At 43.3% G+C, this 18,721-nt stretch overlaps 1 protein-coding gene across 5 annotated transcripts in view; it reads right to left on the reverse strand.

Moving 5' to 3' along the window:
* Nucleotides 1-2,944: 2,944 nt before the first annotated feature.
* The window catches only part of THSD1 (thrombospondin type 1 domain containing 1), a 29,680-nt gene continuing 13,903 nt past the window's right edge, over nt 2,945-18,721 (reverse strand). For 3 of the 5 annotated variants that reach the window (XM_074022109.1, XM_074022107.1, XM_015439296.3), the window contains 2 exons: nt 12,526-12,684; nt 2,945-4,566 (listed from right to left, as the gene is read on the reverse strand). In XM_074022109.1, coding sequence (XP_073878210.1) covers nt 3,188-4,566; nt 12,526-12,684 — 1,538 coding nt within the window. In that variant the 3' untranslated portion in view covers nt 2,945-3,187. The remainder of the gene's footprint in view (nt 4,567-12,525; nt 12,685-18,721) is intronic. The other 2 variants (XM_005585920.4, XM_074022108.1) reach the window with 1 other exon arrangement.

Here is an 18,721-nt window from a genome sequence, read left to right on the forward strand (position 1 = left end):
CAAGAAAAGTTGTCTGGCAGGTAAGCTTTCTGAGTCTTTGCACGTGTAACAATGTCTTTATTTTGCCCTTGCACATAATTTGACTGGGTGGAAGTTTCTCAAGATGAAAATCATTTTCTCCCTCAACTTCCAAGCTATTATTCCACCATTTTTAGTGCAGCTGATGATCAATCTAATGCCAGCATGCCTTGTTTCTTGTAGAAGTTTGTGTTCCTCTATTTCTGGAAAGCTTTTGAATAGCTGGTCACTTATTTAACAAATTTTATTGAGCTCCTACTCTATGGCAGCCACTAGGGACAGGACCTAGGGACACAATATTAAATTATTATTATTATATATATTTTTGAAACAGAGTCTCACTCTGTTGCCCAGGCTGGAATGCAGTGGCACGGTCTCGGCTCACTGCAAGTTCCGCCTCCCGGGTTCATGCCATTCTTCTGCCTCAGCCTCCCAAGTAGCTGGGACTACAGGCGCCCACCACCACACCCAGCTGATTTTTTGTATTTTTTTAGTAGAGATGGAGTTTCACTGTGTTAGCCAGGATGGTCTTGATCTCCTGACCTCGTGATCTGCCCGCCTCGGCCTCCCAAAGTGCCGGCTAAGATTAGATTATTTCTAATGAAGTTTCCTACATGTCCACCAAAGACAATGCTTGAGGCATCTTCCTTTTTCTCAGAGGCAGAGATCAAATTAGCTTAATTTTGATATATTAAGATTTTATTCTTAGAGCTCCAGAAAACTGGGCTAGGTTGACAGAGAAAATGTTAGATGCTGGTGTTAGCTCACTGCGGTATTAATTTAGATGTGTGATTATAATGGGGAAGAACATAATTTAACAGAAAAGCTTTCTGTTCATAGTGTTTTCCTTGACTTTCCACCTTTCCCATATGTTATTGTCTGACACTGTAGGGTACATCACTGTGAAATCAAAAACAAGCAAGCATGTACCCTTTGTCCTCAAAGGTTGGCATGCAGGCCTGTGAACTTGGAAAGAAAACAAAGCTTTCTAGCATGATAAACAAAGAAAATGAAGATTAAAAAGTCTGGTTTCCTCTTCCTGGCATCAGCAAATACCAGCTGTCAGAGAGCTCTGAGTAATCTACCCCTCCTATTCCTAAAAGGTAATTAATATTAAAACATTGCCAAAAGGAGCTATATTTTGATTTTCAATTAAAACAACACAAATGAAGTGGCAATGCAACAAATATGAGAGAAAAATTTTAAATTGCAATATTTGCATTTGTGATGTTTTTACCATCTAATTTCACTCTCTCCAATGGTCCCTGAAACATCACCGGCAGGCTGATATCCTGATAAACTCTAAAAGGAAGAAAAAAAACAATCTAAAAGGCAGGATGGGTGTGGCAGTTAGAGAGGTCACCATGAAAAAGAAGGAAAGCGCAGCTACTCAAGGGATACAGATAAGTCATTAGGGTCAAGGGTTGAAAGGAGTACATGAGATTGCAGATTGCCCATGTGGTAACTAAAACTAATGACAGACTTCTAATAAAGGAACAAAACCTTTAGATTCTTTTGTTTGGCTCTTACTGCCAAACAAAGCAAGTTCCCAGACCAGTCCTAACATTTCATCAAACAGTAGAAAGCTTCTTTCCATTGGGAAAAGCTAAGAGAGGTGTCTCTTCAAACCCTCTTACAAACAAAAAGGGCCAGCTTTCTCCTGATGTTTCTGCTTTTAGAGAAGACTTGTAGACTGGGCGTTGTGGCTAATGCCTGTAACCCCAGTACTTTGGGAGGCCAAGGCAGGCAGATCACTTGAGGTCACCTGGGCGACAGAGCTAGACTACATCTCAAAAAAAAAAAAGTATTGTTTGTAAAGTGTAGAAGACTGAAAACACAAGCAAAAGGGATTCTAAATGTCTAAAAAGGCTTATTTCCTTCTTTAACTCATTATTCTCATTTAAAAAGCTTGACTGGGCGTGGTGGCTTACGCCTGTAATCCCAGCACTTTGGGAGGCCAAGGCGGGCAGATCACGAGGTCAGGAGTTCCAGACCAGCCTGGCCAATATGGTGAAACCCCATATCTACTAAAAATACAAAAATTAGCCAAGCCTGTTGGTACACACCTGTAGTCCCAGCTACTCAGGAGGCTGAGGCAGAAGAATCACTTGAATCCAGGAGGCGGAGGTTGCAGTGGGCTGAGATCGTGCCACTGCACTCCAGCCTGGGCAACAGAGCAAGACTCCATCTCAAAAAAAAAAAAAAAAACTTAAACTGTAAAAAATTGTAAACTGTAAAAACTGCAAAAAATTGTAAACTGTTCTACCTGCTTTATATATACCTAAAGTTAATTAATGCATTTTCTGAACATGATAAATTTATGTTTAAGAACAACATACATGCACCACTTCCCCTGCTGAGGTCTCTGCTGCCAGTTTGGTCCAGGAACACGTAATCACCATCCTGTTCCCAGGTAGTGGCATGGTCAGTACCTACTGCCCATTTCCTCAGAAGACAATACTTTCCTTTCCAAAATGTTTACTATTTATTTGCTCAGAACAGATAGGTCTTCATTTGACTCACTACCTGAACCACCAGCTTCTTACGTTCTCTCTTTAAAGCAGAATTAATTCATATAATTTTGTGAAGTCACCTGGACTCTAATCTGAAAGTTCTTCTTGAATATCTATGGTATCACCATTTCTAAGTAGCTCAGCAGTCTAATGGTCGTAACTAACTTAATCAGACAAATATGAAACCTGTTTGATGCTACCATTGTAGGAGTCAAATTCTTAATGTATTTATAACTTAATAAATTGCAATTCAGAGTTATGACACCAAGTTAACTTTGCTCCACCCCTTTCCAGCTGAGGTTCCAGATTTCTGCTTCAGGATGGAAACTGCCAATGCAATGTTCAGACCATGTTCTACTCAAAAGTCACATCTTATCCTTCATAGCCACATGACAGACCAAGCCCCCCCAAAATAAAATTGTTTATATTTTATTATGATTATTAGTAATCAATCCATAGAAATTGAATAACAAAGGAAAAAGCTCAAGATAAATAATTTCTTTCTTGTGAATTCAAACACATGCATACACACACATTCTCCTGTGTGTGTGTTACTTCCTCCTCACATTCTGTCCCATGGTACAAATAGTTACACAAAAGTCTACAAAACACGAGTAGCAGACCCCAGCTGTGTAAAGCTCAGGCTTATTCTCAGTCTAGATCACCAGCTTCTCCATGCTAAGTGTACTTGTTGTTTCGTCCTCTTCATTTGACCCAAAATATCCTGGGAGGTCCAGCATCCTCTGCTCAGCCTCAGTGAGGCCAAATGATGTATTGTCATAGAAGGCAAACTCAGGGTGAGTGGGGAAGCTTTGACACTTGTCTCTTCTACACTGAGAAGGGCTCAGAGGACTGACCCTCTGGTAGCTATCTTTGGGGGATGTGGGAGAAGACTGCTTCCTTGAGACACTCTTGTGACTGGGGGACGGTCCCCTACGAGCTCTGTGGGGCTCTGTTCTCTCAATTCCTGCCACTAATCCTGCCTGGCGATCCCCAAGGTCTGGTTTCCTCAAGGGCTGCCCCAAAGTGTAGGATTTAGGGAGAGGGTTTAATGGACCACAGGTTCCACTTGCCCCCTGGAAATGCTCCGGTTTTTCAGGAAACAGGTGGGCGCCTCGACTCAGAGGCCTAAATCTGTCCTCTGCCTGCTCCCCGGTCCGCGTCCTAGAGCTGTAGGCGGGGGCCTGCCGTGGAGTCAGAGTGGACATGCTCCTCTCTCGGAACGGCCGGGCCTGCCTGGCTTCATGGAAACTCGCTGTCCTCCTGAAATGGGCGTTCCTGGCATGGCTCCTCTCGGATGGGCCCCCTCTGCTGCCCACGTGCCTTGCCTGTGACTTGCGAATCAGAGTCTGGCTGGGGCTTATGGCACAACTGGCCTGAGTCACACTTAAATCCAGTCTGGAGGGAGGCCTTTCCCCGGCGCTGACGGCAGGCTGCTCCGGAAATGGGGATTTGATCCGGAACTTGTTTGCTGCAGCTTCTTCCGGGCTTTCCAAATCTAAGGGAGGGCTGGCAGCCGCATCAATGGCGGTGTCTGTCAGGGGACTCTGAGACACGTGATACACTTTGGTGGTTTCCGTCAGACCTTTCTTTTTCATCTCCTTTAATTGCTGCTGGGCAAGGCGGTAGCTGAACAGAGGTGGGATTATCTTCTGGGCGTTGGACTGGAAGCTCTCGCTGCCAGAGACATCGTCCTCGGGAGGCACTGGCCCGCTCCGTCTGTAGGTCAGAGGGATGCCCGTGTCCCCTGGACTCCCTGTGGGCCCGTCTCCCCCATCTGAGAAGCTCCCACGCTGCTCGCTCAGCTCACAGATATTCTCCTCGTCCGAGTTCTTCCGGAAGCCGGGGGAGTGGATGGAGTTGTGTCGAGCAGGGGTGCTGCACTTGGGAGGGCGGCCGAACCTCCTCCACAGAGTGATGAGCACGGTGGCAATGATGATGAACAAGCACAAGGATATACCAGTGACAGTCACGATGTTTTTGGACTTCACTGGACCCTGGGGCTGAAGAGGAGATGGGCTGGATGGCTGGAAAGCTGCAAAACAGACAAACAACAACAACAACAAAAAAACACAAAGGAACCGATGTATTTTTACTTTTTCTTTTTCTTTTTTTTTTTTTTTTGAGACAGAGTCTTGCTCTGTTACCCAAGCTGGAGTGCAGTGGTGTGATCTCGGCTCATTGCAACCTCCGCTTCTCAGGCTCAAACAATTCTCCTGCCTCAGCCTCCCAAGTAGCTGGGATTACAGGCACGTGCCACCAAGCCTGGCTAATTTTTTTGTATTTTTAGTAGAGCTGGGGTTTCACCATATTGGTCAGGCTGGTCTTGAACTCCTGACTTGTGATCCACCTGTCTTGGCCTCCCAAAGTGCTGGGATTACAGGTGTGAGCCACTTCGCTCGGCCCAAATACGTATTTCTAGTATTGTTTGCTCTGCACGGTTTTAAGGTCTCTGAGTCACTCACTCTAATTATCTAGCAGTTAAGGAATGACGGAAAATAAACAAGGACTGGGATTTCTGGTCTTACATATGGATTTCTGCCCGCAGCTGAAGCCAAACAAGATCACCAAAGGGGAAACACTGCAAAAACAGAGAGCATGCCGGGCGCGGTGGCTCAAGCCTGTAATCCCAGCACTTTGGGAGGCCGAGACGGGCGGATCACGAGGTCAGGAGATTGAGACCATCCTGGCTAACACGGTGAAACCCCGTCTCTACTAAAAAATACAAAAAACTAGCCGGGCGAGGTGGCGGGCGCTTGTAGTCCCAGCTACTCGGGAGGCTGAGGCAGGAGAATGGCGTAAACCCGGGAGGCGGAGCTTGCAGTGAGCTGAGGTCCGGCCACTGCACTCCAGCCTGGGTGACAGAGCGAGACTCCGTCTCAAAAAAAAAAAAAAAAAAAAAAAAACAGAGAGCAACCGAAGCAAGGTGACCTGGTAAGCCATAATCAAGGTGACTCCCATGCTCACCAGCTCCTGCTGGAATTGGCCTCCAAGTTTCCACACAGAAATAGCATGTAGAAATTTTCTTTTTTTCTTATTTATTTTATTTTATTTTTTTTGTGAGACGGAGTCTCACTCTGTCGCCCAGGATGGAGTGCAGTGGCGTGATCTTGGCTCACTGAAACAACCTCCACCTCTGCGGTTCAAGCCTCCCTCAGCCTGCCTCTCCTGCCTGAAACCTCCCAAGTAGCTGGAACTACAGGTGCGTGCCACCACGCCCAGCTCATGTTTTTGTTTTTAGTAGAGACAGGGTTTCACCATGTTGGCCAGGATGGTCTCGAACTCCAGACCTCGTGATCCGCCCGCTTCGGCCTCCCAAAGTGCTGGGATTACAGGCGTGAGCCACCACACGTGACCAGAAATTTTCAAGGTAAAAATCAGTGTTCACTTAGGATAATGTAAATGTGGTACCTATTGTTAAATGTACCTCTGAGAGGCACATCAGAAAATACCAAGTATAAAATGTGAAATGCAAAATGATTTAGGTAGGCCACATTTAAGTACCTACATATGCACATCTTAAGGGAAATTAACTGATGAAAGTAAGACTTGGCAATATATAATACAACTCATTTCCCCCTTCTATTATCCAGAAACTTGTCTTTCCTAAGTGTTAAATCCTCTGTATTCTCACTCTTCTATTTTCAACTATCCACTCCCCTTCCTACCTTCCATTGTGAGGGGTACTTTTCTTCTTTTTCTCTGCTCAAACTGGTGTGTCCCACAGTCATCAAAATGTTTCATCAAAATGCAGGCACCACCTGGAGCCTCCACCTGTGCTGCCACTGAAACACCTGGAAACCTGAGACCAGCTAATGCCATCAGACCTCCCCACTCTTTCCCCTTTGGTCACCGGTCCTATGGCTTTATTCCCATGGTTGTATCACCACCACCAGCTCTGTGCTTCATCTTCTCCACCCGTCCTCCCACTGCCCACTCTTTGTACTGTCCCCTAAGGGACAGCTGATTACAAATTCCTCAACATCCCTAACTGCTCCACAAAACACCGCCTTCACCTCCTTGTCCCAACTGAAACCAGGCTACCCTGCAGAGCATGGTTTCCCCCAACCCTCTCAGTGGAAGCTGTCACACATACTTTCTTTCTTTCTTTCTTTCTTTTTTTTTCTTTTTTGAGATGGAGTCTCGCTCTGCCACCCAGGCTGGAGTGCAGTGGTGCGATCTCGGCTCACTGCAAGCTCCGCCTCCCAGGTTCACGCCATTCTCCTGCCTCAGCCTCCTGAGTAGCTGGGAATATAGGCGCCTGCCACCACAGCCGGCTAATTTTTTTGTGTTTTTAGTAGAGATGGAGTTTCACCATGTTAGCCAGGATGGTCTCGATCTGCTGACCTCATGATCCGCCGACCTCAGCCTCCCAAAGTGCTGGGATTACACATACTTTATAAGTAAACAGGGCCAGAAGCAGAGTGTGCTCCCCAAGCTCATTCCTATTGCTGTTTCCAACCTGTGCTCTTTTACCTCCATAGAAAACTTCCATTCCTTTGATGCCCATGCCATCCTTGCCAACCACCATTCTACTCCTCTCTCAACACCATCATCTTCCAACCTCCTGCTAGCCATCAGTCACTCTAGCACCTGGGTCCCAGTCTCCCTCACTATGCCAGAGCTAGGACCATCCAGGTGACTTCAGGTCCATCCAACATATAGTAACTTCCCACCGTCGGCTCCTCTTCTAAAATCTTAAACTGCTCAACCCACTCTCTAGCTGTGTTCACTACTCTCACTCACTATTACTACATTAAGACTTCTGATTCTCCAGCCCTCCATTTTCTCCCATCTGCCAGACACTTCCTAACCTCACTTCTCCCCCTAACCAAATTACAACCATGATCCATGACTGAAACCATTTTCCTTCCAACAACCTCAATTCTCTTGACCTCTAATACTGCTCTACAGCAGAAGTCTGACCCTAGACATGTGAATCTCAGACACATGAATTCCTAGCTGCTGCACTGGTGGAGAAAATAACACAACCATGTAGGTCAGTGCCCCCACATAGTCACAGCACCCAACCTCAGCTGCCCATGGGTCCTTCCATAGGTCCCCTACAACACCTGCTTCCAATGTCACCACTTCCTTAAGCCCCCTATCCAATCCACTTCCTTAACACTCTTAATAGGTCACACACACACAATATAGAAGCCATCAGGCAAGTACATGCCCAGCTTCTTCTGTGATCCTCCTCTGTCCCATAAACTTACTAGCAGCCACACCTCTATTTACCTTTTTTCCACATAATCAGTGGGAGAACTGTCCTCCTATAAAAGGTGAGGCCACAAGCAAATGCTCTCTAGGCCTCCTTTATCCAGGGGCATCATCCCTCTGCAGCAATTATCTCCAGCTGCTCTTCTATGTAGCTCCACTTCCTCAGCACACAAACATACTCAAGCTCTTTGCACTTTAAAAAGACCCTTCTCCAACCTTCTCACACTCTCAGACATATCTTGTTTCCTTGTCTTCTCAGCCATGCTTACTGAAAAGAGGGGTCCGCATTTGCTTACTGCTCTTACATCACCTCTGTCTCCTGCAACCTATCCCCAAGATTCCAATTAAACAGCTCCCACCAAGGTTATGAATGACCTCCCAATAGTCAAATTCAAAGGAGTTCGTTCTGCAGCATTGGCTACTGTTATATAGCTCTTGCAACTCTCTCTCTCTCCCTTTTGGTTTCAATGAGAACATTCACTTATGTAATTTAGAGAGAAGAGCATGAATTTTAGATCCAAGGAGAGCTACAGTCCATTCCTGACTCCACTAGCTCTACTGTCTCCATTGGCTGTCCCACCACCTCCATCTCAAAATGCCCAAGACTCACCATCTTCCCCTACAACTTGTGCTTCCTCTGATATATCTGATCTTAAAGGAATGGAATCACAGTTCACACAGTTGCCAGTACTAAAATCCTGGGTTTTATCCTTCATGCTCCCTCTCCATCATTTGCCACATACAGAGTCTGAATTCTCCTCTCCCTCCATCACCATTGCTGGCACTTCATTTTGCAAATAGGTTCCTGAAAATTTTTTCTTAACAGGTACATCTGCTGCCATGCCTAACCTTCTGATTTATACTCCTTGCTACAGCCAGATAGAGATACCATGAAAACACAGGTCCCAACCTTCAAGGCCCCTCAGGATATGAATCCTGTTTGCTTGGCTGGCCTCATGTCTCCCACCCCTTCCTGGCACACTATCATCCAGCCACACTAAACTACTTTCAGTTTTCCAGGTCTCTTAATGTGCCATCTTCCATGCCTTCATTCATTGCTCCCTTTGCTAAAACTCCCATTTTCACCTCCTTCACCTGGGGGACACCTCAGCTTCCAAACTTCAGCTCAAATATCACCTCCTTGGTTGGGTGTGGTGGCTTACGCCTGTAATCCCAGCACTTAAGGAGGCCGAAGTGGGTGGATCACTTGAGGCCAGGAGTTCGAGACCAGCCTGGCCAACATGGTGAAGCCTCATCTCTACTAAAAATACAAAAAATTAGCCAGTTGTGGTGGTGCGCACCTGTAGTCCCAGCTACTTGGGAGGCAGAGGCAGTAGAATCCCTTGAACCCAGAAGGCAGAGGTTGCAGTGAGTTGAGATCATGCCACTGCACTCCAGCCTGGGCAACAGAGCAAGACTCTGCTTAAAAAAAAAAAAAAAAAAAAAAGGATCACCTCCTCCAAGACTGGAGATGTTTTGGGCTTGGATTATCACTACTGAAAGCTTCTATAGCAAGCTATGGGTACATTTTTCATTGCAGGCCCTTAATATTGTACTGAGTATTAAGCCTGTTTATGTGCCTTTTGAGCTACTATAAGCCCCTTCAAGACAGTCTTATCAATACATTCCCAACCACAGTCACAGTAACTTGCATAGTGCTCAATAAACACTGGTTTAACTGACTGATTCATTCCTTCATTATTAAAAAGGCAATAGTAAAATGATCAGTATTCCACCAGATGGAACATCGGTGCAACAGTAATATAATTATGCTACTCTCTTGTTGAACAAGATAGATCATATAATGTAGAACTACATTCAGACCTTGGCATAAGAACATTCTTTTAAAGCCAAACCAACTTCTGAACTCCTAAACAAGTGAAAACAGTTGAATGATGAAAGACTTGTTCCCTGATGTATCACTTCCTTCACCTGCAGTGGCTGCTCATGACAGTGGGTAGCAGCATTGCTATTACACACCATGAACCTCTTCACTCGACTCTGTTATCTTTTTACTCTGGCTGGCTTCCTTTAAAATCACAGCTGGAGAAAAGCCCAAAAGCTGCTGGCCTCGCCCATCTCTATCTCTAGTTTTTCCTCTTTCACCTGAAGTAAAGGAGATGTGTTGATGCTATGCAGCCTGTGAATGGATCTTTACATTTCCAAAGATTGAAAATAGGTTGACTAGGACAAAGAGAACACTTGGAAGACATGATCATTTTTATCCACGTAAGCAAATATCTGAGGACCACTTACAGTAGAGCAGGCGAGTCTATAGGGCTTAGCCTTCTTGCTAACTTATAATGCACAAATTTCCAGTTCCTAGTCAGTATTAAAGAATTAAGATGCTGGCTGGGCGTAGTGGCTCACACCTGTAATCTCAGCACTTTGGGAGGCCGAGGCAGGTGGCTCACCTGAGGTCGGGAGTTCAAGACCAGCCTGACCAACATGGAGAAACCCCGTCTCTACTGAAAATACAAAAATTAACCGGGTGTGGTGGCACATGCCAGAGGCTGAGGCAGGAGAATCGCTTGAACCCGGGAGGCAGAGGTTGTGGTAAGCCAAGATCGCGCCACTGCACCCCAGCCTGGGCAACAAGAGCGAAACTCCATCTGAAAAAAAAAAAAAAAGAATTAAGATGCCAGAATATGACATAATATCACATCACATTTTGGAAAAATGATTGTTAATTCCAGATTGTTGATGCTTCTTTTAGAAAGCCAGATTGGCCTGTATATAAAGGCAAGGTATTCAAGATAGGTAGCTTAGCAAGGAGTCAAATTCAATGCCCCCACTTTCTAGCTTAATGATCTTAGACAGGCCACCCATCCTCTCTATCCCACAGGGTCCTCATCTGCACTGTGGAGATAAGAATATGCCTACGTTATGTGTGCAAGGTCCTTAGAAAAATGCCTGGCAGACAGTAAGCTCTCAAGAGATCTGAGCCCAGCATAATGATACCTACTTTGTGGAATTACTGTGAGCCTTAAGTGAGATAATGTATTTTAAGTGTTGTCACATAACGAATTAATGGTAATAACAATAAATAAATATTGTCACATATAAAAGAATAGTAGTCACCAGTGGCCACTGAGTTTAAATTCATCTGAGTGTTATGGAACTCAGATATGAAATGTCTGAACACATGACACCATCCCAGAATTGAGAGGATAAGGTGTATTTGAGGGAAGTTATACACAAGGAAGGTGCTGTGGAAAGTGAAGAAAACTTATAAAGAAAAGAGCAGATAGAGAAGAGAGCCTTAGAAAACAGTTTATCACTGAAGAAATAATGGATTCAGGGTGGGGCCCATGAAAGACAGGCAGATGGAGGGCTAGGAGAAGAGGAAGCTACAATAAGAAAAAAAAAAAATTAGGAGAAAGAAAAATGTCCTAAAAATGCTGGAATGAAGGGAACAAGGCCTATGATACTGGCTGGAAAAATGATACAGCAAGAAGGATTTTCTAAGGCCACAGGTGGGGACACTGGCTGACATGTTGCCAGGTGCCTGTGGTTTGGGCTAAAAGGTACTCTGAGATCCAAACACAGAAAAGCACATAACTCCTCCATATCCCAAAGAAACAAGGAACTAATATGGTCTTTTAACCTGGAATTGGAGAGTACAAGAAGGACAAGATAAAGTCCTTGTGCCAAGGAGTTTATCTAAGAGTCAGGAGCGGAGCAGAGCAGAGGCTGGCCAACTAAATGTGGATTGTCTGTCAGGGGGCGGGATGGTGTGTGGAAAAAGCAAGGACTATTCAGTGTGTAACTCGTGGTAAATGAAAAGGATTTAGGTCCATAAGTTGGGGGCAAACCTAAAGCCACATGAGCAACATATCTATAGACTATTTACATCAAACACTCAATGACCAGCTACTAGTATGTACCTTGAAGACACTTAGAAGATGCAGGAAAGGCCAGTCCCCAGATGACAGCAGGAAGAAATGTCCCTCTGGGGCTGGGCACGGTGGCTCACACCTGTAATCCCAGCCAGCACTTTGGGAGGCAGAGGTGGGCAGATCACGAGGTCAGGAGACCAAGACCGCCCTGGCTAACATGGTGAAACCCTGTCTCTACTAAACATACAAAAAATTAGCCGGGCATGGTGGTGGACACCTGTAGTCCCAGCTACTTGGGAGGCTGAGGCAGGAGAATGGCGTGAACCCAGGAGGCAGAGCTTGCAGTGAACCGAGATTGCACCACTGCACTCCAGCCTGAGTAACAAAGCGAGACTCCATCTCAAAAAAATAAAATAAAATAAAAAAGTCCCTCTGGGTAGGGGCAGTAAGGAATAACTTAGGCCACTCAGGGGATAGGACGGGGAGTCTTGCCCCATTTTGACAAATAATGGTCTATGTGGTTCCCTGGCTTTTCTGGGTTGATAGGGAGAAAAGGAAAACTGTTTTTCCACAGTTTTGGTGGAGAGAAACAGAGGGAGAAAAAAACAAAAATCTTATGAAGAAATGATCCCTTCCCCATTGTTTGCATTTTTAGAAATTATTTAATATGTCTGAATACTTAATATTTCCTTATCATTTCCTTATCTTCTACAGTGGTAAATCCCATTATCTCACTGGTAAGCTACTCTCCTAGCTATTCCCAGTCTTAGATACACTAACAAATACAGCGTTAGTACAACCAACAGCAATCACAGAGCGTTAATGAGTCTACTCCTGATCTCAGACTGGTAACTCTCAGGCAGCCCTGGATTCAATATTCCTTCTGATGAAGGCTCTGAGGAGAGACTCCTGAAGGAAGCAAGAATACCTACCAGCACACTCCTCCAGGGAACACAGGGAGGTCTCCAAGGACATTCCAGGGCAGCCGGGTCTGGAGGGGAAGGAAGTGAGACACACTCGGCGACGCTCTCTGACACCATCCCCACATGTGGCACTACACTGGCTCCACGGCTGCCACACTCCCCAAGTTTCTGCAAGGATATAAGTTATGCTTTTAATGCTAGTTCATTTGAGAATCAGTATTTAACTGCACCCAAATGAAACAGCAAAACTCAAATCTCAGGTCTTGAAAAGTCTGTAAGTTGAAGTGTTCCCAGAGATGAAGAAAGCTGAAAAGTGTTGCTCCTAACTTTAAAACAAAGAAAAGCTGTATAATTTATAAAGTCTTAACCTTTCCAGAACCCAAAAAAGAGCTGAGGTTGCAGGACAACTTAACTATCCTGCAATATAAGGAAAGATAGGATCCTCCAAGGAAAAATGAGATGCAACTCTTGTTTACCAGGGGCAGACACCAGGCTGCATACAAGGTGGTGAGAAAAGTTCACCTAAAAATGTAATGAACTGCCAAAAGCCTAGTGGGCTAGCACAGAATATAGAACCCCTATGACTCACATACACAAGCAGAATTTATACCCACTTGCAGACTCTTCTCCACGGATCTCATCAAATACAGGAAGCACTGGGGCAGGTGCAAGACCAGACAAAGCCTCCCTCGTGGTGGAGGCCCAAGGAGGGAAGGGGAAGCACTGTGGAAAAGACAGAGCCTCACCTGTCCTCTCTCCATTTCCTCTACTGAATAAAAGCTTCAACCACTTGGGGAAAGGCCTCAAACCCTATTATCCTAAGAGTACCAGTTGATATCAACTGCTTCTAGAGAATGGAAAAAGAAACTCCTTCACCCTTGGGGAAGAGCCAAAACTATCGTGGACCCACACTATTAGAGATCTTCTACTACTGGGGAGGGGCGGGATCATCAAGAAGGTCCCATTCCAGAAACTTAGGAACACAGCACTTGCCTAAGACTGAGGCTGAACTAGTACAAGGGAATGCCCTCCCTCTACTCCAGGCTAGCAAGTGCCAAGTATCAAGTAACAACAGTCGACTTCTGGGGAAGAAGCATAGCAAAAGAAGAAAGCCTCTCTGATGTGCAGGTTCACACCTAAAGCTGAGGGTGGGACAGAAGCATGGAGAAAACCCCTATAGTCATGCAATGCCTTCCCTAAACACTAAGTAACACTAGAAGAATTTCAAATGTGGTAAGCACTGAGGGTAGCCATAACAATGGTAAAAACCCATAATTCAATTCTTTACTCTATTAACCCAATACCAAACTAAAGGCCTAGCAAAAACAGAGCTATGATCATTTCCAGGCATAAATACTTCCATGTCTATAGTTTTTCAAACAAGGTGTCCAACTTTCAACTCAAAATTATTAGGCACAAAAAGCAAGGAAAAAAAAAAACGTAAAACTATTAAGAGACAAAGTAATCAAGATAACCAGACTCAGATCTGACCCAGATATTAAAACTCTCAGAGAGATAATTTAAAGTAGTTATGATAAATATGCCAAATACTTTAGTGGAAAAGTTGAACAAGATGCATAAACAGATGGAAAATTTCATCAGACTGTTGGAAACTAAAAAGTCAAATGGAAATACTAGAATTTTAAAATATGGTAACACAGATGAAGAAGGCTCATCAATAGACTTGACACACAGCTGAGGAAAGAAACAGTAAATGTGAATACAGGTAAATAGAAATGTCCCAAACTAAAAAACACAAAGAGGAAAAAAAGAGTAAATAAAACAATAGAAGACCTAAGTCCCATACATGTCATTGGAATACCAGCAGGAGAAGATAGGACATGATAAATACGTCCAAGAACTCTCCAAAGTTAATGAAAGACCCGAAACCACATATCCAAGATGCTCAGAAAACACCAAGCAGGATAAATACAAAAAGCAATACTGTACCCAAACTGCTGAAAACCAAAACCAAACCAAAAAGTTTGAAGGCTGTGGCTGAAGGGTAGGAGAATACACCACCAGAGAAGAATGACAATAAGAATTATAGCTGACTTCTTGACAAAATTATCCAAGCCAGAAGATAATAGAATGTCATCTCTAAAGTACTGAAAGAAAAAACTACCACCCCAGTAAAAAAATACATATATATGTATATTATATGTATATATATTTCAAAAATAAAGGAGAAAGACTTTTCCAGAAAAAAAATGGAGATCACGTATTACCAGCAGTCCTTCAATACAAGAAATGTTCAAAGAAATCCTTTGGACAGAAAGAAAATATTAACAGACAAAAATCTGCATTTATATAAAGAAATGAAGAGTGCTGGTAATGGTATATATAAGGGTAAAAATCATTTTTCTCACTTTTAAATGCTCTAAAATATCATTGATAGCCTAAAACAAAATAGTGGCAATGTATTGTTTGTTTTTTTGTTTTTGTTTTTGAGACAGTTTCACTCTTATTGCCCAAGCTGAAGTGTAATGGTACAATCTTGGCTCACTGCAACCTCCACCCCCGGGGTTCAAGCAATTCTCCTACCTCAGCCTCCCGAGTAGCTGGAATTACAGGCATGCGCCACCCATCCAGCTAATTTTTGGTATTTTCAGTAGAAACGGGGTTTCTCCATGTTTGTCAGGCTGGTCTTGAACTCCCGACCTCAGGTGATCTGCCCACCTCGGCCTCCCAAAGTGCTGGGATTACAGGCATGAGCCACCATGCCTGGCTATATTAAGTGTTTAATAGTATATGTAAAGTAAAATTATGGCAATGATCACACAAAGAATGGGAGGAGTGAATTGGGAGTGTATTGTTCAAAAGTCCTTATACTACATGTGAAGCAATATAATAGCTGGAGGTAGACTGAGAGTAAAGATATATATTATAAACTCTAGGACAACCACTAAATACAATTTTTTTTTTTTTTGAGACAGAGTCTTGCTTTGTTGCCCAGGCTGGAGTGCAATGGCGTGATCTCAGCTCACTGCAACCTCTGTCTCCCAGGTTCAAGAGATTCTCATGCCTCAGCCTCCCAAGTAGCTGGGATTACAGGTGTGCATCACAATGCCCAGCTAAGTTTTTGTATTTTTAGTAGAGACAGGGTTTCACCATGTTGGCCAGGTTGGGCTTGAACTCCTGATCTCAAGTGATCTGCCTGCCTCGGCCTCCCAAAGTGCTGGGATTACAGGTGTGAACCATGGCGCCCAGCCCACTAAATACATTTTTAAGGTATAAACAATAAACCAATAGTGTAGTTAAACCATTAAAATATTCAATTAACCTAAAGTAAGGCAGAAAAAAAAAAAAAGGAAAAAACAGAATGGATGTAACAAATATAAATCCAGCAAAATAGTAGATCTTAATCCAACCATATAATGATAAAACTAAACACTAAGTTAAAAGACATAGATTGTCAGATTAGATAAAAAAGCATGATCCAACTTTTTTTTAAAAGCCCACTTTACATATAAAGACATATATATGTTAAAAGTAAAAAGACGGAAGATATGCCTTATGAACATTAATCAAAAGAAAACTAGAGTAACTACATTAATATCAAACAAAATAGATTGCAGAACCAGGGATATTACCAGGGATAAAGAGCAACATTATATAGTGATAAAAGGGTCAGTTCAGCAAGGAACCTCAATCCCAAACGAGGATGTACCTAACACCGAAGCTTCAAAATACACACAAAACCCTCCCAGCCATTATTGATTGATACATGTGAATTTCTCATCCAAGCAGATATGCAATCACTGCCAGACAGAATAAATGAGTAATTTCTCTATAAATAATTACTCTGGCTGGCATGGTGGCACACTCCTGTAAATCCCAGCACTCTGGGATGCCAAGGCAGGTGGATCACTTGTGCTCAGGAGTTTTGAGACCAGCCTGGGCAACACAGCAAAAACCCATCTCTACAAAAAATGCAAAAATTAGCCAGGGATAGTGCCATGCACCTATAGTACCAGCTACTCGAGAGACTGAGGTAGGAGGATCACCTGAGCTGGGGGAAGCCGAGGCTTCAATAAGCCATGATCACACAACTGCACTCCAGCCTTGGCAGCAGAGTGAGACATTGTCTCAAAAAAATAAAATAAAATAAAAAAATAAAGAATTATTCCAAGTCCCCTGTCTATCAGTACCCATCCAACCCCAAGTTCTATCAGATCCTGCCAACACTAGGCACCAAAACACACTCTGCATAAAACACTCTCTTCATCCTTCATGGACAGAAACTTCTAATGCAGTCAAAGGTATACAAAGCACTACAAAACATAAAACGTGTAGAGCAGATGCATTCTCAGGTGAGCCAAGTGGTGCAATCTGGAGTGAGTAATGGAATATGAGTTCTTTAGAGCAATTAAAAGGATTTTCACAAGAGTGGGAGGGTTATAAACCAGTATCCTGGACCAACATCAACTGAGGTGTTGTAATTATGTTCCATCTAGAGGTCCAAGTGAACATAATGTTGGTTCTGTGCCTCCAAGATCACACTGGAGCTCCTCATACAGCATAACAACGAGCTGGCTTTGTCTTCAAGGCTTCAGAGCTGTTCCCATACTAGGCCCCCTTGCTTGAAAAGCTTTGAGAATCTCCTATTAAAGTCTCTCTGAGTTACAGTATTGTGATTTATTTTGGGAAAATCTACTGGAAATCCTACTACTGTAAATTCTAAATTGAAAATTAAATCAATATGTAGTTTATCCTTCTCCATGCTCATATTTAAGACCACAAAAGGTAGAATTACACATGCTAAGAATCTTTTGTTATTCCTTCTGAACTCTTTTACTTTATATAATTTATTTAAGTACATAAAGTCATTTGTCAAACTAAAAATAAAAATTCCACTAGTGAGGATCAGAAAAAAAATCAGTTTTGATTTAAAAAGTGTATTTTTTGATTAAAAAATTATATATATATATACACACATATAAAATGGAACTCATATTCCATTACTCACTCCAAAGATTGCACCACTTGGCTCACCTGAGAATGCATCTGCCCTACACGTTTTATGTTTTGTAGTGCTTTGTATACCTTTGGCTGCATTAGAAGTTTTTGTCCATAAAGGATGAAGAGAGTGTTTTATGCAGAGTGTGTTTTGCTGCCTAATGTTGGCAGGATCTGAGAGATCTTGGGATTGGATGGGGACTTGGAATAATTTTTTTTTTTTTTTTTTTGAGACAATGTCTCACTGCTGCCAAGGCTGGAGTGCAGTGGTGTGATCATGGCTTACTGAAGTCTCGACTTCCCCTGGCTCAGGTGATCCTCCTACCTCAGCCTCCTGAGTAGCTGGTACTACAGGTGCATGGCACTATCCCTGGCTAATTTTTGCATTTTTTGTAGAGATGGGTTTTTGCTATGTTGCCCAGGCTGGTCTCAAACTCCTGAGCTCAAGTAATCCACTTGCCTTGACCTCCCAGAGTGCTGGGATTTATAGGAGTGCACCACCATACCTGCCAGAATTTTGTGTGTGTGTGTGTGTGTGTGTGTGTGTGTGTGTGTGTGTGTGTATATATATATATATATATATTTTTTTTTTTTTTAGATGATGTCTTGCTCTGTAGCCCAGGCTGGAGTGCAATGGTGCAATCTTGGCTCACTGCAACCTCTGCTTCCTAGGTTCAAGCAATTCCCTTGCCTCAGGCTCCTGAGTAGCTGGGACTACAGGCATGTGCCACCATGCCTGGCTAATTTTTGTATTTTGGGTAGTGATGAGGTTTCACCATGTTGGCCAGGATGGTCCTCAATCTCCTGACCAAGTGATTCACCCACCTCGGCCTCTCAAAGTTCTGGGATTATAGGCATGAGCCACTGCAGCCAGCCAAAAGGAAAAATGTTAATGTCAAAAAAAATCTCATTTTAAAATGCTGTGTTCTTTTCCCTTGAAAGTAAAATCATAGCATGTAGGATACCAAACAGTAAAACAAAATGAACATTTAAGCTAAGCTTTTATGTCTCAATTTCTAAATCAAATTAATCAAACAGTAAACACAGGAAATCACTCAAAACAATGAACAAATTTAAGTAGGCAAATATTTGTAAATGTCTTAAGTAACTCCTTCTGATCCCTGAGATCTCTGCTAATAACTTTGAGGAAAATACTTGGCAAAATGGGAACTCATTAGATAACTGTAGTTCATACGTCAGAAATGAAGAGCAAAATGACCAATACTCCAAATAGTCCCACTTGATG

The sequence above is a fragment of the Macaca fascicularis genome, chromosome 17 (assembly GCF_037993035.2).
Source record: "Macaca fascicularis isolate 582-1 chromosome 17, T2T-MFA8v1.1".
Classification (NCBI taxonomy): domain Eukaryota; kingdom Metazoa; phylum Chordata; class Mammalia; order Primates; family Cercopithecidae; genus Macaca; species Macaca fascicularis.